The sequence below is a fragment of the Cherax quadricarinatus genome, chromosome 71 (genome assembly GCF_038502225.1).
Source record: "Cherax quadricarinatus isolate ZL_2023a chromosome 71, ASM3850222v1, whole genome shotgun sequence".
Taxonomy (NCBI): Eukaryota; Metazoa; Arthropoda; class Malacostraca; order Decapoda; family Parastacidae; genus Cherax; species Cherax quadricarinatus.
In genome coordinates, this window is record NC_091362.1 from 22,274,503 (window position 1) to 22,297,519 (window position 23,017).

At 38.3% G+C, this 23,017-nt stretch overlaps 1 protein-coding gene across 3 annotated transcripts in view; it reads right to left on the minus strand.

Moving 5' to 3' along the window:
* The window catches only part of tho2 (THO complex subunit 2-like protein), a 109,658-nt gene extending 94,617 nt beyond the window's left edge, over window positions 1-15,041 (minus strand). For all 3 annotated transcript variants that reach the window (XM_053793556.2, XM_053793554.2, XM_053793553.2), the window contains exons 1-6: window positions 14,955-15,041; window positions 8,602-8,675; window positions 7,016-7,107; window positions 5,926-6,164; window positions 3,733-3,866; window positions 1,823-2,073 (exon numbers count right to left, since the gene is read on the minus strand). In XM_053793556.2, the coding sequence (XP_053649531.1) occupies window positions 1,823-2,073; window positions 3,733-3,866; window positions 5,926-6,164; window positions 7,016-7,107; window positions 8,602-8,675; window positions 14,955-15,040 (876 nt within the window). In that variant the 5' untranslated portion in view covers window position 15,041. The remainder of the gene's footprint in view (window positions 1-1,822; window positions 2,074-3,732; window positions 3,867-5,925; window positions 6,165-7,015; window positions 7,108-8,601; window positions 8,676-14,954) is intronic.
* Between the last annotated feature and the right edge of the window lie 7,976 nt (window positions 15,042-23,017).

A 23,017-nucleotide genomic window follows, 5' to 3' on the forward strand; every position in this document is an offset into this window, starting at 1 on the left:
TAAATGCTGCAGTGAGGAGGCGGCTGGAGACAGTAGAGATGTCGTGTCTAAGGGCAATGTGTGGTGTAAATATATTATGCAGAGAATTTGTAGTGTGGAAATTAGGAGGTGGTGTGGAGTTACTAAAAGTTTTAGCCAGAGGACTGAAGAGGGGCTGTTGAGGTGGTTTGGTCATTTAGAAAGAATGGAACAAAATAGAATGACTTGGAGAGCGAATAAATCTATTGGGGAAGGAAGGCGGGGTAGGGGCCGTCCCCGAAGATGTTGGAGGGAGGGGGTAAAGGAGGTTTTGTGGGCAAGGGGCTTGAACTTCCAGCAAGCGTGTTAGATAGGAGTGAATGGAGACAAAAGGATTATGGGACCTGACGAACTGTTGGAGTATGAGCAGAGTAATATTTTGTGAAGGGATTCAGGGAAACTGGGTAGCCAGGCTTGAGTCCTGGAAATGGGAAGTACAATGCCTGTACTTTAAAGGAGGGGTTTAGGATATTGGCAGTTTGGAGGGCTATCTCAGTTGTCATATCTAAGCACCTCTGTAAAGACAGTGATAATGCGAGTGATGGTGAAAGTGTTGAATGATGATGAAAGTTATTTCATTCTTTTTGGGTTTTTCTTTCTTTTTGGGTCACCTTGCCTCGGTGGGAAACAGCTAACGTGTTAAAAAAAAAAATATCTCAAGTGCACCCTTAGCCTATAACCAATAAAGAGAGAGAGAAATAAGAAGGGGAAATAGTGAAAGTATACCTACTTCCATACATCATTAACAAAATCTTGCAATTTTTTTTTTTTAAACACACTGGCCATCTCCCATTGAGGCAGGGTGACCCCCAGAAAAAAAAGAAACACTTTTACCATTACTCACACTATCAATGTTATTGCAGAGGCATGCAGATATGACAGTTTAGATGACATTCTAAACAGCAAATATCCCAAACCCCTCCTTTAAAGTGTAGGCATTGTACTTCCCACCTCCAAGACTCATATCTTGAAGACATAATATTAAAATTGTGCACAGATAAGTGCACACAAAATTAGGAGAAAATATCAATTCTGTGAAAACAGTTTATTTATTATTTACCAACACCCTATCAAGATTGCAGGGTGAATGTTAACATGATCAAAATAAGTCATTTAATTAACAAATTTCCTGAATCAAGCATATAAGCAATAGATTTTTACTACAGTGTATTTCAAATTATGTAGCATCATACAAATATAAATCATTAAATTATGAGCACATCAGACTTCTCTCATTCACAATCCAAGACTAATCTTCCTACCCTCTGATGACCACATTAAAGTTGAATAATAACGTAGAAATAAAACCAAGCCATTATGAGACCATAATTAAACTCATACAGACTCATGCTAACCACATAAAACCTAGTGTGTAGACTACTGTCTAAGCTAGGCTTGGGAGAGACTCTGCAAGCCTACCTAACAGTTCTTGTTACTGCACCTTTTGTACCAACTCTCTACAATTCTTGTTGCCGTTTATGCTGAAAAGCACTTTTTCTTTACAGAAATTCCTATTCTAATAAAATTTATTCTTATCCAAGTGAAGAACAAAGATACTAGAAAACACTTTTTTTGGAGAAAGGTAATGTAAGTGCTATAAGATGTGTAAAGACAAAAGCTCTATTCATGGATTCAGAAACAGAAACGGATATACCCAAGAGGCTGGATATAAACTATAGCTATCACTTACAGCTTAAGAAGCTAGGCCAAGAAATGAGGCTCAACCCCTACATATACAAGGCAGCAAATACACACTTATCAACCAATGGCTGGTCCAAAACTTGGTCCAAAAAGCCATACTTACCCATATATATATATCTGAAATTTTAAGAATATCAGCCTGTATAAGTAGGGCCATTGTTGTATAGATTCCCTTCGTATCTTTTCCACTGTTTAAGTAGTTGTTGAGCTTGAATCCAAGAAGTTCACTAATGGTAGCTGACTCACAGGGATATTGGTTCAACAATTTGGTATAGAATTGGTGCTGCTCTGGACGGCATTCTAACGATTCCAAAATAAGATCCAGCACTCTATTTGGATCCAAATTGAAACCACCTGAAAACACAAATACAGAGAACACAAATCTATATTATATACCAAAATATTAATTACAGAACTTACAATGTATGGATAAATTAAAGATGACAGATTTTAACTGAATATTACTTCCAAAATGTGAAATTATAAAAAATTATGGCTGCACATATTATCTTTTGCATGTGATTTATAATGCTAAGACATCACATTTTAACACAATTCACTGACAGCAAAACTTAATCTTGTATCTTTTTTTTACTATCAAACAATGACATTTCAGCAAGTAGTGTACTGTACATTAAGGCATAGTTAAGCCAAAAAATTTAAAACAAAAAATCCATAAAACCAAAAACATTTTCAGCCTAGGAATAAAGTTTTTTTTTTTTTTTTTTTTTTTTTTTAACAAGTCGGCCGTCTCCCACCGAGGCAGGGTGACCCCAAAAAAGAAAGAAAATCCCCAAAAAAAGAAAATACTTTCATCATCATTCAACACTTTCACCACACTCACACATTATCACTGTTTTTGCAGAGGTGCTCAGAATACAACAGTTTAGAAGCATATACGTATAAAGATACACAACATATCCCTCCAAACTGCCAAACTGTATTTTATAAAATTATATACTATATATATACATTTTTTTTTTTGTTTACAACTGATTCTTTCATATTCAACCTCCATTCTGACACAAAGAAGAAATCACATTTACCATCATTCTTTCAATTGCTGTCTTTCCAGAAGTGTGCCAATATCATAATTCAGATAATCTTCTGATTGCAACTTCCCTTACACTCCAACAGCACATCTCTAAAAACACTGCTTGTTTCCATTCACTCCTATCTAAGATATTCACACAAGCCTGCTAGATGCTCAAGCCCCTAACTCGATAGCTTTTTTTGACCCCTCCCTCCATCTGTTCCCGAGACAACCCCTACCCCTACTAGGGGGCCCCAGATTTAAGTACCCTGTTTGTCATCCTATCCCTTTCCATTCTCTCTACATGCCCAAATCTAACACTGTAAAAACCCTTGTGTAAATAAAAAACTGAACAATCCTTCACCAGACCTTCAGTCTCCTAAATGATTTTCACAAAACACTGCTCTCAAATATGACATCTCCACTGCTTCTATCCTACTCCTCACTGCATCATTTAAAACTCATGCCTCACATCCATATAAAAATGTTGGTACATTTCCCTTTTTTTGCCTCTGTAGTAAATGTCTTTCTTTACACAGATGTTTCAACACACCACCCACCTTTTTCCACTCATCTACTCTATAGTTCACCTCGTTTTTCATAGAAGCATCAGCTATACGTCCTCTCCCAAATATCAAATACGTCTACTTAACCTATATCCCCTCCCTCCAATCTGACATTAAATCTACCATTCCTTAGATTTTTTTTGTCACCTGAAATGAAGAGATATAATAAGATACCTAGAATTGACTTAACATTTGCAAGCAAATACAAAAGATATTAAAAGAAATCAACATTAATTTTTATGCAAGAAGTCTATTTTATGTCTACTTATTAATACGTATCTCCTATTAGAAGTGTGCTGATAAAGTAATCTGACCTGAAAATAATATTGCAAAGAGACAGATTTTGCCACATAAAAACAATGGAAAGTTTTAAAAAAGTTTCTGCCAAAAAGCAAATTAAAAAAACAGACTAACCAATAAGGCTACGTATAACTTGTATGATGGAGCTTGGGGTGACTCTGTCTGTTATGTCCTGATTGAGCTCAGTTATAAGCTTGGCGTAGCCTTCAGTCTCTTCTCGTAATAGATTAAACTTTTGTTGTTTGTAACTGAAACAAAGACAAAAAATATTTATTGTTTTTCAAAGTTATTCAGTTGGAGAATATATTATTTAGGTGATGAAATATTCTCTTAAACTGAACTGTATTTAAACTTTATAACATCACATAGATGAGAGCTGGAAATTGTACAAATGCTTAAGTTAAATGATAAGAAAAGATAAGATAAGATTTCGTTCGGATTTTTAACCCCGGAGGGTTAGCCACCCAGGATAACCCAAGAAAGTCAGTGCGTCATCGAGGACTGTTTAACTTATTTCCATTGGGGTTCTCAATCTTGTCCCCCCGGATGCGACCCACACCAGTCGACTAACACCCAGCTACCATTTCATTCATCAGAGATTTGCCAGTACTTCCAGCCCGGGTCTTCTCCAGATGGTGACCCGGCGACCCAGGTACCTATTTACTGCTAGGTGAACAGAACAACAGGTGTAAGGAAACGTGTCGAAATGTTTCCACCCGCCAGAAATCGAACCCGGGCCCTCCGTGTGTGAAGCGGGAGCTTTAGCCACCAGGCCACCGATGAATAAACAGTTACTAGAAAAATATGGGTATAAGGTTCCTAGAGCTAAGAAATTGTAGGAGTTATGAAGAAAGGTTGAAAGTATTAGCTATGCCCTCACTGACTGATGGAAGGGAAAATATGATAAATAACCTACAAAATTATATTGGAAGAACAAGAGACCACAGTTCTAAACTGAGGAAGAAGAAATGCCAAAACCATACCATAAAGTTCTTAACAGTGGTAGAACAGTGGAATGAGTTACAAGAGGTACCATTGCTACAGCCTATGGCTATGTATTTAAAAGTATGAAAATAAATAATGAACAGGATGCTGAGAGCATAGCTCTGTACTGTTTCAACAAAAATGTGTTTCAATACTAAACTGCATTTATAAAAATGTCATGGTAATATATACCAACAGTGAGATGATAATGACACAATATGCAAATTAAGGTTTTTCCATTAGGAACATTACCAGTTCATATGCAGAAAAAATACAAGATTATATAGTGACTGAGGAGAGGACTGTCAGGTATAGTGAATTCAGCAGGGTTTGTGGCATGTGGGCGAGGTATTCAGCAAGAGAGGTGAGGTATTCAGCAATGGAGGTGAGATATTCGGCAAGGGAGGCGAGGGCTTCTGCAAGGGGGTAAGGTCTTCAGCAAGGAAAAGTAGGCCTTTGGCCAGGAGATGAGGTCTTCAGCAAGGAGGCGAAGTATTCAGCAAGGAGACGAAGTATTCAGCAAGGAGGCGAAATATTCAGCAAGGAGGCGAAATACAGTATTCAGCAAGGAGGCGAAGTATTCAGCAAGGAGGCAAAGTATTCAGCAAGGGAGGCGAGGTATTCAGCAAGGGAGGCGAGGTATTCAGCAAGGGAAGCGAGGTTTTCAGCAAGAGGATGAGGTCTTCAGCAAGGGGACGAGGTCTTTGGCAAAGGAACATGGTCTTTATCAAGGGGGCAAGGTCTTATGCAAGGGGATGAGGTCTTCGGCAAAGAGGCCAAGTCTTCGGCAAGGAAGCAAGGTCTCAGGTGATGACAGTATCAGTTTTGGGTTGGATCAACCTTTTCAACACCTTAGAGACTGTAAATGATGCAGTGTTTTGTGAAATGGTGTTGGTAGTGATAAAACACAGTGTTTGGAGCCACAATTATTCACTGTCTAGATTTTAGCAAAGTTGGTCCTACCTATAACCAACACTGCCAACGTCCAAGACCTTACCACCTGGCAGCACACCATGTCGAATTCACCCAACACCTCATGGACCTGTCCTCTGCCACTATATGACCTCAATATTTTTTTTGTCACTGTATGAAGTGATAAAATCCCTGGTGGATGAAATGTTTTTCAATAAAATACCATAACCCACATATTAAGATATCATCAAAAATGTTCATGGTAAATTGATAGCATGAAGCATACCCCTAATGACTGACTTTAATATTCCTCTAATGTTTTAACATTTATAACAAAGAAAAACAGCAATATGCATTCATTAGAAGTATATAAAATATAAATACTTCAAAGAGATGCATGTCAATACTCACAATAATTTGGTCTTCACTTTAATCTGCTTTGTGTGAAAATTCTTTTTATTCTTAACAATGCCTGCTTCTCCTAAAGTTTCAATTTCTAATCTTTCTTTCATCAGTTTGTCTGCATCCAGGGATTTCAGCAGTGCTATGAACTGGTCACGATTTTTATTGAGACGATCAATTGTGGAGGTCTCCAGGTCTAGCAATGTTGACACTTCCACTAGTTGGGAGGCAATGTCAGGATGCCAATTCTAAAAAACATGGAGGTAAAGTTTAGGTCAACATTTGACATACACAGATCAAAAATTACATAGAAAGGTTTACTAACTCAAATAAAAAGAATGCAAAAAACTACTGTTAATTATTACTGTAGAGAGCAAAGACATTGGGATATTAGTACCCATGCAATAACTTTCGAGTGCTTCTTCTGACTTACTTCAAGTCTTCAATGCTGATATTTAGCTGCATTAGAAATTTATACTGGGCTGTCACAACTACACAACACTAATCCTCTCAGTAAGGTATTCTTAAATATATATAATGTTACAACTGTTTATCTGGGTAATTTATGTCAATATAACCTACCCTAAAATAAGAGACATGGAGAAATCAGTTTATAGCCATACAGAAAAAATCTATTAGGAGGACAGGTTGGACACTAGTACTGCATATACATAAAGCATAAGACTCAGTAATATATTGGAGTAAATGATAACGAATAGATTCACAAAGACTGTTGACTCTTACAACAATGGATGACAACACTGTAAAGCAATGCTTTTTTTATGAGGAAGTTCATCATTAAATAAGTAGGAATTACTTATCAAATACCAATACACAAAATTATATTTTCTTCTTTCAATGCACCAGCCATATCCCACTGAAGCAGGGTGGCCCAAAAGAAAAAAATAAAGTTTCTCTTTTTAACTTTAGTAATGTATACAGGAGAAAGGGTTACTAGCCCCTTGCTCCCGGCATTTTAGTCGCCTCTTACATCGCGCATGGCTTACGGAGGAAGAATGCTGTTCCACTTCCCCATGGAGAACAAAATTATACATCAAGATAAATTCTGCAAAATAGATAATTATTTATGCAAACTTACAATCATATCAGTAAGAAGGGGCCGTGCAAAGTCTCTTCGAAGATGACCCTTCAAGATAGCCGAAAGAAGTTCATATAAAGCACGTGAAAGGTCTGAAATATCGTTAATCAATAATTAGCATAGTAGAGATTTTTATGATATAATTAAAACAAAATCATTTTCTAACATGAAATATATGTATACAGAAATTAACCAATTATGTACTATGCTGGACTTGAATCCTGGAGGTGGGAGAAACAATGCCTGCACTCTGGAGGAGGAGTGGAGAGGTTGCAGAATGGAAGGGTCATCTGCACTGTGATATTGGTGCCCTTCTGGCAAGACAGTGATTGAATGAGTGACAGTGAAAGTGTTTTTTCTTTGTTAGGTTACCCTACCTCAGTGGGATACAGCCAGTGTTAAAAAAAATTGTGGTTCTTAAAGTGTTATGATGTTATGATTGTACTGCATTAGTAAAGTATAACTGCTAAACTCATATGGGTTTAGCACTGTGGTGTAATGTGTGAGGATAAGGAAGTAGTGGAGTTGGGGGTCAGTGTGGGTGCATAATTAAGGTCAGAGTTGGTGCAATAGGTTAATTTCTATTAAAAGCTAAAGACCAAGTCTATACTGATGGTGGGACCACAGCAACAAGATCAAATTCAAATTCAAATTTTTATTACTTTGCAAAGTTTACAATGTGTAACTGACATGTAATAAGGAGTCTATTACCATGCATAGTTTACAATGTGTAATTTCAATATTGATTTACAAGAGTAAAGAAAGCCACTGTCATGCCGAGGCATTTCGGGCAGACTAAACCTAATGATTTACAGACTACTTAACCCTTAAACTGTCCAAGCAGATCTACGTTCACATGCGTAGTGCTCCAAAAGTAGATCTATGTTTTTTTTTTACATATTTTCAAATATAACAAAAAAAAAAAAACGCTCTCGCTTCACACGGCGAGGGCCTGGGTTCGATTCCCAGCCAGAGTAGAAACATTGGACGTGTTTCTTTCCACCTGTTGTCTATGTTCCCCATCAGTAAAATGGGTACCTGGGTGTTAGTCGACTGGTGTGGGTCGCATCCTGGGACACTGACCTAAGGAGGCCTGGTCACAGACCGGGCCGCGGGGGCGTTGACCCCCGGAACTCTCTCCAGATAAACTCTCCAGAAACACTTTTTCAAATGTAAAAAAAGAAAAGATCTACTTTTTTTACATACTTTCAAATGTTGAAAAAACGTAGATCTACGTTTGGACAGTTTAAGGGTTAATACTAGACATATATATCGTAGTTGGTTCGAATTGAACAGTGAGCACATACACATTGTAGTCTAGCCAATATCGAAATTTTGCATCCTGAGACAGGACAGTTCATCAGGATATGTTGAACTGATAGTTCAGCTTGGCAGTTTTTACAGTAGGGTACAAGGTTTTGCCCATATGTGTGTCAGAGTCAAAATCTTGTAAGCATGGTTTCCCCACAACCATTAATGACAGAAAGTAGGTATATGTATACCAAAAAACTAATAAATATATTTAAAAATATGAGAGGAGTAGAGATATTAGGAACATTGGTGCATAAAGGCTAATTAATACAGACCTTTCACTTGATTAGGTTTAGATAACCCTGGATTATCTGGATCATCTTTGAGAAAATGTTTGATCATCTGAACCCTGCAAAAAAAAATTAAACAAATCAGATAACATGATCACCTTCTATTAGCAGTACAGCACTGAATAGCACAAAACTAGCATTTTTAAAGAACTTGTTACCATTTCCAACCAAGGCAAGGAGTCCCATAAAAATAATACATTCACTATTAACCATGTGACCTGCCCAAAGTATACCTGGTTAGGCAGATTCCAGTCCACAGATACCAGACCAATACTGACTCCACTGGGTGCAACCTAAACTATCCAAACTCTCAAGACTTAAAGTCCAACAGATGTTACCCCAATTTCAACTTACGTTCACCTGACCTCTTGTACTATATATACTGCTTATTCTCTAGTTCTTCTGTAACAAGACTGAAAAAGCAAGGTAATAGTTTGTTAGGGGATTCAGGGAAACCGGTTAACCAGACTTGAGTCCTGGAGGTTTAAGGAGGGGTTTGGGATATTTGCTATTAGGAGTGACATCTAAACTGTCATATCTGCATGCCTCTGGCAAGACAGCTATAGTGTAAATGATGGTGAAAGCATTTCCTTTCCAGGTCACCCTACTTCGGTGGGAGATGGCCATTGTGTTAAAAAAAATTCATGCATTACATATTACATACATTTTATTTTATTAACACATCAGCCGTTTTCCACCAAGGCAGGGTGGCCCAAAAAAGAAAAACTTTCATCATCATTCACTCCATCACTGTCTTGCCAGAGGCTTGCTTAGACTGCAGTTATAAAACTGCAACAATATATTCATATATGAGGATAGTGAGGCTCAGGTTAGGGTGTGTAGAAGGGAGGGAGACTACTTCCCGGTAAAAGTAGGTCTTAGACAGGGATGTGTAATGTCACCATGGTTGTTTAATATATTTATAGATGGGGTTGTAAAGGAAGTAAATGCTAGGGTGTTCGGGAGAGGGGTGGGATTAAATTTTGGGGAATCAAATTCAAAATGGGAATTGACACAGTTACTTTTTGCTGATGATACTGTGCTTATGGGAGATTCTAAAGAAAAATTGCAAAGGTTAGTGGATGAGTTTGGGAATGTGTGTAAAGGTAGAAAGTTGAAAGTGAACATAGAAAAGAGTAAGGTGATGAGGGTGTCAAATGATTTAGATAAAGAAAAATTTGATATCAAATTGGGGAGGAGGAGTATGGAAGAAGTGAATGTTTTCAGATACTTGGGAGTTGACGTGTCGGCAGATGGATTTATGAAGGATGAGGTTAATCATAGAATTGATGAGGGAAAAAAGGTGAGTGGTGCGTTGAGGTATATGTGGAGTCAAAAAACGTTATCTATGGAGGCAAAGAAGGGAATGTATGAAAGTATAGTAGTACCAACACTCTTATATGGGTGTGAAGCTTGGGTTGCAAATGCAGCAGCGAGGAGACGGTTGGAGGCAGTGGAGATGTCCTGTTTAAGGGCAATGTGTGGTGTAAATATTATGCAGAAAATTTGGAGTGTGGAAATTAGGAAAAGGTGTGGAGTTAATAAAAGTATTAGTCAGAGGGCAGAAGAGGGGTTGTTGAGGTGGTTTGGTCATTTAGAGAGAATGGATCAAAGTAGAATGACATGGAAAGCATATAAATCTATAGGGGAAGGAAGGCGGGGTAGGGGTCGTCCTCGAAAGGGTTGGAGAGAGGGGGTAAAGGAGGTTTTGTGGGCAAGGGGCTTGGACCTCCAGCAAGCGTGCGTGAGCGTTTTAGATAGGAGTGAATGGAGACGAATGGTACTTGGGACCTGACGATCTGTTGGAGTGTGAGCAGGGTAATATTTGGTGAAGGGATTCAGGGAAACCGGTTATTTTCATATAGTCGGACTTGAGTCCTGGAAATGGGAAGTACAATGCCTGCACTTTAAAGGAGGGGTTTGGGATATTGGCAGTTTGGAGGGATATGTTGTGTATCTTTATATGTGTATGCTTCTAAACTGTTGTATTCTGAGCACCTCTGCAAAAACAGTGATAATGTGCGAGTGCGGTGAAAGTGTTGAATGATGATGAAAGTATTTTCTTTTTGGGGATTTTCTTTCTTTTTGGAGTCACCCTGCCTCGATGGGAGACGGCCGACTTGTTGAAAAAAAAAAAAATACATATGTATATACATACATACATTACAAACATTACATACATATATGAATACATACATACATTACATACATATTACATACATACATTACATAATTACATACCTACATACACACATACATTACATAATTACATACATACGTTACATACATAATTTTATTTAATTAAAAAAAAAATTAAATCAAGTTAAAACTAAATATAATAAAAATTACTATATAATTAAAAATAAAAGTTTGCAGGAGTTCTTTTAAGTGCTTAAGATAACCCAAGTTAATACATTATTACATGTCATCTGTGTATCCATATTTATTATGGGTAAGAAGTAAAAATTTGAGTAGTGCTAGACAAGTAGTGTTAGACAAGCAGACAAGTAGTGTTAGACAAGTAGTACTCACCTATTTGTGGTTGCAGGGGTCGAGTCACAGCTCCTGGCCCCGCCTCTTCGCTGATTGCTACTAGGTCCTCTCTCCCCCTGCCCCATGAGCTCTATCATACCTCGCCTTAAAACTATGTATGGTTCCCGCCTCCACTACGTCACTTTCTAAGCTATTCCACGGCCTGACTACTCTATGACTGAAGAAATACTTCCTAACATCTCTTTGATTCATCTGAGTCTTCAACTTCCAATTGTGACCTCTTGTGTCTGTGTCCCTTCTCTGGAACATCCCGTCTTTGTCCACCTTGTCTATTCCGCGCAGTATTTTATGTCGTTATCATGTCTCCCCTGACCCTCCTGTCCTCCAGTGTCGTCAGGCCGATTTCTCTCAACCTTTCTTTGTAGGACAATCCCCGTAGCTCTGGGACTAGTCTTGTTGCAAACCTTTGCACTTTCTCTAATTTCTTGACGTGTTTGACTAGGTGTGGATTCCAAACTGGTGCTGCATACTCCAGTATGGGCCTGACGTACCTGGAGTTTACCTGAAGAGAGTTCCGGGGGTCAATGCCCCCGCAGCCCGGTCTGTGACCAGGCCTCCTGGTGGATCAGAGCCTGATCAACCAGGCTGTTACTGCTGGCTGCACGCAAACCAACGTACGAGCCACAGCCCGGCTGATCAGGAACCGACTTTAGGTGCTTGTCCAGTGCCAGCTTGAAGACTGCCAGGGGTCTGTTGGTAATCCCCCTTATGTATGCTGGGAGGCAGTTGAACAGTCTCGGGCCCCTGACACTTATTGTATGGTCTCTTAATGTGCTAGTGACACCCCTGCTTTTCATTGGGGGGATGTTGCATCATCTGCCAAGTCTTTTGCTTTCGTAGTGAGTGATTTTCGTGTGCAAGTTCGGTACTAGTCCCTTTAGGATTTTCCAGGTGTATATAATCATGTATCTCTCCCGCCTGCGTTCCAGGGAATACAGGTTCAGGAACCTCAAGCGCTCCCAGTAATTGAGGTGTTTTATCTCCGTTATGCGCGCCGTGAAGGTTCTCTGTACAATTTCTAGGTCAGCAATTTCACCTGCCTTGAAAGGTGCTGTTAGTGTGCAGCAATATTCCACCCTAAATAGAACAAGTGACCTGAAGAGTGTCATCATGGGCTTGGCATCCCTCGTTTTGAAGGTTCTCATTATCCATCCTGTCATTTTTCTAGCAGATGCGATCGATACAATGTTATGGTCCTTGAAGGCGAGATCCTCCGACATGATCACTCCCAGGTCTTTGACGTTGGTGTTTCGCTCTATTTTGTGGCCAGAATTTGTTTTGTACTCTGATGAAGATTTAATTTCCTCGTGTTTACCATATCTGAGTAATTGAAATTTCTCATCGTTGAACTTCATATTGTTTTCTGCAGCCCACTGAAAGATTTGGTTGATGTCTGCCTGGAGCCTTGCAGTGTCTGCAATGGAAGACACTGTCATGCAGATTAGGGTGTCATCTGCAAAGGAAGACACGGTGCTGTGGCTGACATCCTTGTCTATGTCAGATATGAGGATGAGGAACAAGATGGGAGCGAGTACTGTGCCTTGTGGAACAGAGCTTTTCACCGTGCCTGCCTCGGACTTTACTCTGTTGACTACTACTACTCTGTGTTCTGTTAGTGAGGAGATTATAGATCCATCGACCAACTTTTCCTGTTATTCCTTTAGCACGCATTTTGTGCGCTATTACGCCATGGTCACACTTGGTCACATGGTATACAGAGTCTTAAACGAATCCTTACTGAGGTATCGGAATGCTATCTGTAGGTTTGCCAGGCGTCCGTATGCTGCAGCTGTTATCTGATTGATGTGCGCCTCAGGAGATATGCTCGGTGTTATACTCACCCCCAGATCTTTTTCCTTGAGTGAGGTTTGCAGTCTTTGGCCATCTAAACTATATTGTGTCTGCAGTCTTCTTTGCCCTTCCCCAATCATCATGACTTTGCATTTGGCAGGGTTAAATTAGACAAGTACACGTAGTGTGTGGAAAAAGACACTTATGTACAGTTCAGGACATTTATTAAAGGAAACGTTTCGCCACGAGTGGCTTCTTCAGTCCTAATACAGAGAAAACTAAGAAAACACATATATATATAGTGGCAGGAGTCAGGTGAGGTGACGCGTGGGTAGAGGTGGTAGTAGTATTAGTAGTAGTAGTAGTAGTAGTAATGGAACTAAGGAGGTGAGGCTAGAGAGGGACCTGCTGGCATCAAGTAACACCAGTTCCCAGGATGGGTAATATCCTCTTGCTTAGTAATTTTGAAATACTGTAACTACCGGATTTTTGCTTTATAGTGTTACTGACAGAAATTAGTGCAGCTTCAATGCATTTTCTCCGTCTTAAGTCGTCTTCTTTAATAACTAGTTTAGTTTCATTGAATTTCATGAGGTGTCCAACATCGTCTCTATGTTGAACACATGCGTTTTTGCGGTCATCATTTCTGCAAGCATTTTTGTGTTCTGCTATCCTAATGTCCAGAGTTCTGGCTGTTTCCCCTACATATACTTTGTCACACCCCCCACATGGTATAGTGTAGATTCCTGCACTTGTGCCAGAATCATGCTTGGGTTTTTCTGGCACAAGTGCAGGAATCTACACTATACCATTTGGGGGGTGTGACAAAGTATATGTAGGGGAAACAGCCAGAACTCTGGACATTAGGATAGCAGAACACAAAAATGCTTGCAGAAATGATGACCGCAAAAACGCATGTGTTCAACATAGAGACGATGTTGGACACCTCGTGAAATTCAATGAAGCTAAACTAGTTATTAAAGAAGACGACTTAAGACGGAGAAAATGCATTGAAGCTGCACTAATTTCTGTCAGTAACACTATAAAGCAAAAATCCGGTAGTTACAGTATTTCAAAATTACTAAGCAAGAGGATATTACCCATCCTGGGAAGTGGTGTTACTTGATGCCAGCAGGTCCCTCTCTAGCCTCACCTCCTTAGTTCCATTACTACTACTACTACTACTACTACTACCACCTCTACCCACGCGTCACCTCACCTGACTCCTGCCACTATATATATATGTGTTTTCTTAGTTTTCTCTGTATTAGGACTGAAGAAGCCACTCGTGGCGAAACGTTTCCTTTAATAAATGTCCTGAACTGTACATAAGTGTCTTTTTCCACATCTTGTCGGTATCACCATACCATTTCCTCTAGACAAGTAGTGTTAGACAAGTAATGGGAGGGTTATTAATACAACAACAACGATAACCAGAATAAAGCTATAAACCCAAAGGGGCCACACAGCTGCAGTGGGGGGTAATGACCCCCCTACTACCCACACCCGGCTCCACTACCCCCCATATATACCACATACCACCACCATCTCCAGTGCTTAAATTAACTATTTCTCCACAGACAATGGCGACTGCTGCTTCTCCACGACCTTAAATTAATCAATACATCAAAGAAACTCGTGTAAATACCACTACAAATAACAGCCAGACTGGAGAGACAATGTGGAAAAAGACTTACGTACACTTCAGGGTATTTAAGAAAACGTTTCGCCACTCGTGGCTTCTTCAGTCCTAAGGACTGAAGAAGCCACTGGTGGCGAAACGTTTCCTTCAATAAATGTCCTAAACTGTACATTAATGTCTTTTTCCACATCTTGTCGGTATCATCAGACCATTTCTCTGCAGAGACGATACCCCAGGACTTCCTTTCCATCGTCAAAAACGCAGATTTTCCACTAAATAAGCCGAAGATATCTGTGGTATTGGATGGAGGGATGATGCTGGATGTCTTTAAGTTATGGCTAACGTAACTCACACTTCTGCTTTCCCAGATTTGTCCCAGTTTTTCCATGTTTCTGGTGTAAACAAGCGGTAGCTGCCCGCCATCTTTGCTGTGTGCATCTTACTGCTAAACCAACAACACAACTTCCGAAAACTCACCGAATGTAACTTAACAAACTTCTAACGTAACAAACTTCCAACGTAACTTCTGAAAATTTACCAAATGTAACTTAACAAACTTCTAACTTGACACATTTCTAATGTAACAAACTTCCTATGTAACTTCTGAAAATTTACCAAATGTAACTTAACAAACTTCTAACTTGACACATTTCTAATGTAACAAACTTCCTATGTAACTTCTGAAAATTGACCAAATGTAACTTAACAAACTTCTAATGTAACAAAGTTCTAACGTAACTTCCGAAAACTCGCCGAATGTAACTTAACAAACTTCTAACTTGACACATTTCTAACGTAACAAACTTCCTATGTAACTTCTGAAAATTTACCAAATGTAACTTAACAAACTTCTAATGCAACAAAGTCCTAACGTAACTTCCGAAAACTCGCCGAATGTAACTTAACAAACTTCTAACGTAACAAACCTCTAACGTAACAAACTTCCAACGTAACTTATGAAAATTTCCAAATGTAACTTAACGAACTTCTAACTTAACAAACTTCTAATGTAACAAACTTCTAAAGTAACTTCCAAAAACTGGCCAAATGTAACTTAACAAACTTCTAATGTAAGAAACTTCTAAAGTAACTTCCAAAAACTGACCAAATGTAACTTAACAAACTTCTAACTTGAAAAACTTCCAACGTAACTTCTAAAAATTTACCAAATGTAACTTAACAAACTTCTAACTTAACAAATTTCAACGTAACAAACTTCCACCGTAACTTCTGAAAAGTGACCAAATGTAACTTAACAAACTTCAAACATAACTTAAACTTCTAACATAACTTCCGAAAACTGACAAAATGTAACCAAACTTAACTTCCAAAAAAATAACAAACTCTCACACACCCAACAAACATAATAATATATACATGTAATAATAAGATAGTACATATAATAATAAAATATTATCTCCTTTCTAGTACAATAATAAGGTATTAAAAGGACCCCAATGGAAATAAATCACTTGACTTTTTTTTGGGTTATCCTGTGTTCTTCTCTACACATACACTGCTATTTATGATATAACTATGTGTGTATATTTGAATATACTTACTAACAGTAGTAGTGCTAGTAGTAGTACTACTACCATTAGTAGTAGTAATAGTAGTAGTAGTAGTAATAGTAGTAGTAGTAATAGTTGTAGTACTAGTAGTAGTAGCAATAGTAGTAGTAGTAATAGTTGCAGTACTAGTAGTAGTAGTTGTAGTACTAGTAGTAGTAGTAGTAGTAGTAGCAACAGTTGTAGTAGTAGTAGTAATAGTAATTGTAGTACTAGTAGTAGCATTAATAGTAGTAGTAGTAGTAATAGTAATTGTAGTACTAGTAGTAGCATTAATAGTAGTAGTAGCAGTAATAGTATTAGTAGTAACAGAAGTTGCAGTAATAGTATTAGTAGTAACAGAAGTTGCAGTAATAGTAGTTGTAGTACTAGTAGTAGTAACAGTAGTTGTAGTGCTAGTAGTAGCAATAGCAGTTGTAGTGCTAGTAGTAGTAATAGTTGTAGTGCTAGTAGTAGTAATAGTTGTAGTACTAGTTATAGTAATAATAGCAGATGCAGTATTAGTTGTAGTTTACCTAGAGTTTACCTGGAGAGAGTTCCGGGGGTCAACGCCCAATCGACCCAGTCTGTGACCAGGCCTTATGGTGGATCAGGGCTTGATCAACCAGGCTGTTACTGCTGGCTGCACGCAGTTCAATGTACGAACTACAACCCGTCTGGTCAGGTACCGACTTTAGGTGCTTGTCCAGTGCCAGCTTGAAGACTGCCAGGGGTCTATTGGTAATCCCCCTTATGTATGCTGGGAGGCAGTTGAACAGTCTCGGGCCCCTGACACTTATTGTATGGGCTCTTAACGTGCTAGTGACACCCCTGCTTTTCATTGGGGGGATGTTGCATCGTCTGCCAAGTCTTTTGCTTTCGTAGTGAGTGATTTTCGTGTGCAAGTTCGGTACTAGTCCCTCTAGGATTTTCCAGGTGTATATAATCATGTATCTCTCCCTCCTGCGTTCCAGGGAATACAGGTTTAGGAACCTCAAGCGCTCCCAGTAATTGAAGTGTTTTATCTCCGTTATGCGCGCCGTGAAGGTTCTCTGTACATTTTCTAGGTCAGCAATTTCACCTGCCTTGAAAGGTGCTGTTAGTGTGCAGCAATATTCCAGCCTAGATAGAACAAGTGACCTGAAGAGTGTCATCATGGGCTTGGCCTCCCTAGTTTTGAAGGTTCTCATTATCCATCCTGTCATTTTTCTAGCAGATGCGATTGATACAATGTTATGGTCCTTGAAGGCGAGATCCTCCGACATGATCACTCCCAGGTCTTTGACGTTAGTTGTAGTACTAGTAGTAGTAATAGTAGTTGAAGTACTACTAGTAGTAATAGTAGTTATAGTACTAGTTGTAGAAATAGTAAATGCAGTACTAGTAATAATAGTAGTAACAGTAGTTGTAGTACTAGTAGTAGTAATAGTATTAATAGTTGTAGTACTAATAGTAGTAACAGTAGTTGTAGTACTAGTAGTAATAGTAGTAGTAACAGTAGTTGTAGTACTAGTAGTAATAGTAGTAGTAACAGTAGTTGTAGTACTAGTAGTAGTAATAGTAGAAGTAGTACTAGTAGTTGCAGTACTAGTAATTTTAGTACAAGTAATAGTAGTAGTGCTAGTAGTAGTTGTAGTAGCAATAGTAGTAGTACAAGTAGTATTAGTAATAGTAGTAGTGCAAATAGTAGTAATAATAGTAGTAGTAACAGTAGTAGTAGTACAAGTAGTAGTATTAGTAGTACTAGTAGTAATAGTTGTAATCGCAGTAGTAGTAGTAGTGGTAGTAGTAGTAGTAGTAGTAGTAGTGTAGTAATAATAGTAGTAGTAGTAGTAGTAGTGTAGTAATAATAGTAGTAGTAGTAGTAGTAGTAGTAGTAGTGGTAGTAGTAGTAGTAGTGTAGTAATAATAGTAGTAGTAGTAGTAGTAGTAGTAGTAGTAGTAGTAGTAATAGTAGTGTAGTAATAATAATAGTAGTAGTAGTAACTGAAATGGTAATTATCATTATAACTATTAAGTATAAAAATAATAATTATTATTATTAATATAGTATTATTATCATCATTTATGGGGTAAATGTTAAAATAATTCACTGACATTTTTGTAGTTACCCTGAGTAACCTACACACATATGTTACTACGTATGATAATTTATGTAACTGTATTTCTGTGTACGTGAATAAATTTACAAAAACAATCATAAAATAATGATAATGGAGATGTTAGGGAGGTGGTGCCACCTGGTGGAAGAAGGAAGAACTAGTGTTCAAAAACAAACTATGGCGCCCAGGAGGAAAGGTCTGCCTGAGTCCCCCAAGACTCCTAACAATTTTGAGTACTTGAGGAGCCTCGGGGAGTTCAAAAAGACCATTAGGAGACGGGATACACTCAAGCACCTTAAGTCTGGCAAGGTAATTTCCCGCTGCGTTGTTCATTTCGCTTTTAAGAATTCGATTTAACGTTGGCGTCTTGAAGATTTTATCAAGTGGTTGACAGGTGGGTCAATAAATTGTTGAATTACTGACTTACCTCTCTGTACTTACTGTATTTGTAGATAATTGTGGCTATCAGGGCTTTGTGTATGCTTGGTTGTAATTTATAAAAATGTTCAATGTTAAATTGTGCCATGGACGTTTATGTTGTGCATATGTAAGAAACATTATATTAATTAAACCCACTTAAGATAACCAGTCTATGTTAACCTTATTTAGTCGACGGTAGATGTAAAACTTTGAGTTGTCTGTTACCAGGAGTGTCAGTACTAACTGTTGATTGGCAAACAACGTGATCCACGTCCCTAAATAAATGTATTATATTTGTTTATATATCCCAAAATAATTTTCCCAAAGAATTAATAAAATTTATTTCTGGCTATGGATAGCATACTTGTATTTTTATAGAAAGAAAATGTGTGAATTCTAAAAAAAAAAAAAAAAAAAAACGATTTTCTTACTAACCTATTTACAATCTTGTGGCTTAATTATTATCGATATTCTTATGATATTAAGCCATTTGAGTTGTACAATATAAATTTATTATAAGCTTCTTCATTTTATATTTTTTTTGTGTAGCTCTGACATACAACTATATATGATACAGTACCAATAAGTACGGAATTGCAATATAAATATATTGTAATACTATTGATTTGTATTTGGAAAACAATTTTATTGCATTTAGTGATATGGAAAAAAAATTATTTAATAAACTGATATCCTGAAGGGGTGTCTTGATGTTGACGGGCTCTTGATCCAAGAATTTTAAGTTCTCTTCCTATTCCCTAGGTACTTCATGACTCCTATGGATTTTGTCCTTCCTCGGGAATCTGTTATTAATAATAATAATCATAATAAATTTACGTAGGGGAAATCTGCATGTACGTAATACATATAGGTTATTAGTGCTAATATGTGTGACTTAATGACCCGAGTTAGAAATTTAGTATGGAACTGTATTGATTGCCAAAGTCGTGCCGAATAGGTAAAACTGGTCAATTAGCAAGAGCTCATTTAAAATTAAGTCTTCTAAAATTTTCTCTTATACTTTAAAATATATATTTTTTTTTCATTATGTAAATTAAAAACTTAAATTTGTACCAAAAGAACCTTAGAAAACTTGCCTAACCTTATAACGAGCACAATTTAATTTAGTCAAAGCCAACTAAATGTATTTTAGATAAGTTTACAGTAATTTAACAAAAAACACAATGAAATATTTTTTTATTAGGTTCAGAATGATTTTTGCGAAATTACTGCATACACAAACTTTCGCTTGGGTTGTTCGGCAAGAAGAGCGTTGCTATATAATCCAAAATCGCAAGTTTTACATACACGGCACGTGTGTGTGTGTACTCACCTATTTGTACTCACCTATTTGTGGTTGCAGGGGTCGATTCACAGCTCCTGGCCCCGCCTCTTCGCTGATTGCTACTAGGTCCTCTCTCTCCCTGCCCCATGAGCTCTATCATACCTCGCCTTAAAACTATGTATGGTTCCTGCCTCCACCACATCACTTTCTAGGCTATTCCATGGCCTGACTACTCTATGACTGAAGAAATACTTCCTAACATCCCTTTGATTCATCTGAGTCTTCAACTTCCAATTGTGACCTCTTGTGTCTGTGTCCCATCTCTGGAACATCCCGTCTTTGTCCACCTCGTCTATTCCGCGCAGTATTTTATATGTCGTTATCATGTCTCCCCTGACCCTCCTGGCCTCCAGTGTCGTCAGGCCGATTTCCCTCAACCTTTCTTCATAGGACAATCCCCGTAGCTCTGGGACTAGTCTTGTTGCAAACCTTTGCACTTTCTCTAATTTCTTGACGTGCTTGACTAGGTGTGGATTCCAAACTGGTGCTGCATACTCCAGTATGGGCCTGACGTAGATGGTGTACAGAGTTTTAAACGAATCCTTACTGAGGTAGGTGTGTGTGTGTGTGTGTGTGTGTGTGTGTGTGTGTGTGTGTGTGTGTGTCTGTCTGTCTGTCTGTCTGTCTATAATTTATTTATATATATATATATATATATATATATATATATTAGTATTTATAATTAAGACATCGGCCGTTTCCCACCAAGGTAGGGCGGCCCGGAGAAGAAAAACTTTCACCATCATTCAATCCATCACTGTCTTGCCAGAGGTGCGTTTACACTGCAGTTATAAAACTGCAGCATTAACACCCCTCCTTCAGAGTGCAGACACTGTACTTCCCATCTCCAGGACTCTAGTCCGGCCCGCTGGTTTCCCTGAATCCCTTCATAAATATTACCTTGCTCACACCAACAGCACGTCAAGTCCTAAAAAACATTTGTCTCCATTCGCTCCTATCTAGCACGTTCACACATGAATGCTGGAAGTCCAAGCCCTTCGCACACAAAACCTTTATCTCCTCCCTCTAACCTTTCCTAGGCCGACTTCTACCCCGCCTTTCCTCCCCTACAGATTTATACACTAGAAGTCATTCTGTTTCGCTCCATCCTCTCTACATGTCCAAACCACCTCAACAACCCCTCCTCAGCCCTCTGGATAATAGTTTTGGTAATCCCGCACCTCATCCTAATTTACAAACTACGAATTATCTGCATTATATTCACACCACACATTGTTCTGTAAATAGCTTATAAAATACTTTTACAGTTTGATTAATTCACCTCGGTTATTGTTACTACAGTCAGAATGGGATTTAATATATTTAAATAAAAATGACCTGTGTCTTTAATCACTATCTTGTGCAGTGAGGACTTGTTCACTTTTATTTTGCTAGGCAAGTCGACTTTTTTTTTTTTTGTTCTCTACTGGGTTACATTAAAAAATGAAATTGTTTTAGTGGAATTTCAATACCCTTCGGCTCATAACCGAAAGATCCCTGGTTTGAACCTGGGCTGGTTCATACTTGTTACAACTCTGCTGCTACTGCCCATCTGGCATTAGAAATAGGGGCCATCCCTTTGTTAAACTGCCATGGGTCACATCCCGGGAAAAAAGTACAATACAAATATGTTAGAACTCCAGTCCTGTTAGCACTCAAATCGTGGACAAAATGTCAGTAAAGCGGAGTGTTCAAATATTGATATAAAGGTATCCTATGCTGTGATGTCTAATGATAAATTTACATGTTTTAAACATGGAAAATAAAAGGTAAATTGTATTTGTTAATGTCTCCTATTTTTTTTTATTTTATAGGCAAGTGTTGTTCCATGTTCAGAGCTGTACAAGGTAAGTTGTCATATACAGTACAATACAGGTAATAAACAAATTGTAAGCTTATTTTTTCCTACAAAATTTGAAATGTATCAATTGAAGACAAATGTCACTGCTCATATGCACATATTAATGGACATATAGATAAATATATTCATACCACCCCATTACACCACAGTTAACTAGAACAAGAAAGCATCTTGATAATGGGCTGCAGCAAAAAGCTTTATTTCGATACTGATTAACTTACAGTACTCGGCTGTGAGACAACGTACCATAGGCCTGCATACTTGGCCATTGAGTTTAAAGCTCTTTATGGAAAACTAAGTGGCAGGTAAGCCATGCTTAGTCGAGTAGTGTGAGAGATGTTTGAGCACAAGCGTGGGAGTCTGGATGAGTGGTTGGCGTACATGTTAGGACGTAGGTGATGGAGGCAGCAGTAGTGTAGTGGGAGTGGAGAGGTGAACACGTGTTTGTGTTGTGGAGTGTATTGCGTGTTTGGGGAGGAACCACACTTTTTTTTTCTTTTAGCGTTTCGTAGTGAGGAAAACTACTCGTATATTTTCTGTATCTCCTGAGATTACTTATATATTCTGGAGTGGGGGACCACCCATATCTTGGGTACTGCGAGGACTACACGTGTCTTGTAATGCCCCGCCCCCCATATAGTTACAAATTTTTAGCAAACTGTTAACGTGACTCGCGAAATCGTAATGACACGATTGCAAACAAACCATACCACGGGTGGGGATAGAACCCGCGACGGTCTGGAGTTTTGAGAGACTGATCGTGGGTTCTATCCCCGCCCGTGGTCTGGTTTGTTTTAAGCTGTTAACGTCTTGGATGCTGGGACATCTTTCATATCAGTTACACAAAACGTATTACTGGCATTGATGACTTCTATACAGAGCCAGTAGATCAAACGGCGACAATGAAACCCAATACAAATGTAATTAAGACTGGGTGTTAATGTGCGGTGACTAAAATAATTCACTGGTGAGGGTATGAGTGGGGAAAATTCAACTGATTGTAAGGATAAGGTTAACTGGTTAATTAGGTTTTAAGCCTATCGACCACCTAAAGAATGCTTTAATTAATCCCAAAATTAAGGATTAAAGTAAATTGTATATATACAGACATGCGCCTTTCAGTGTGAGGATAACACTAGG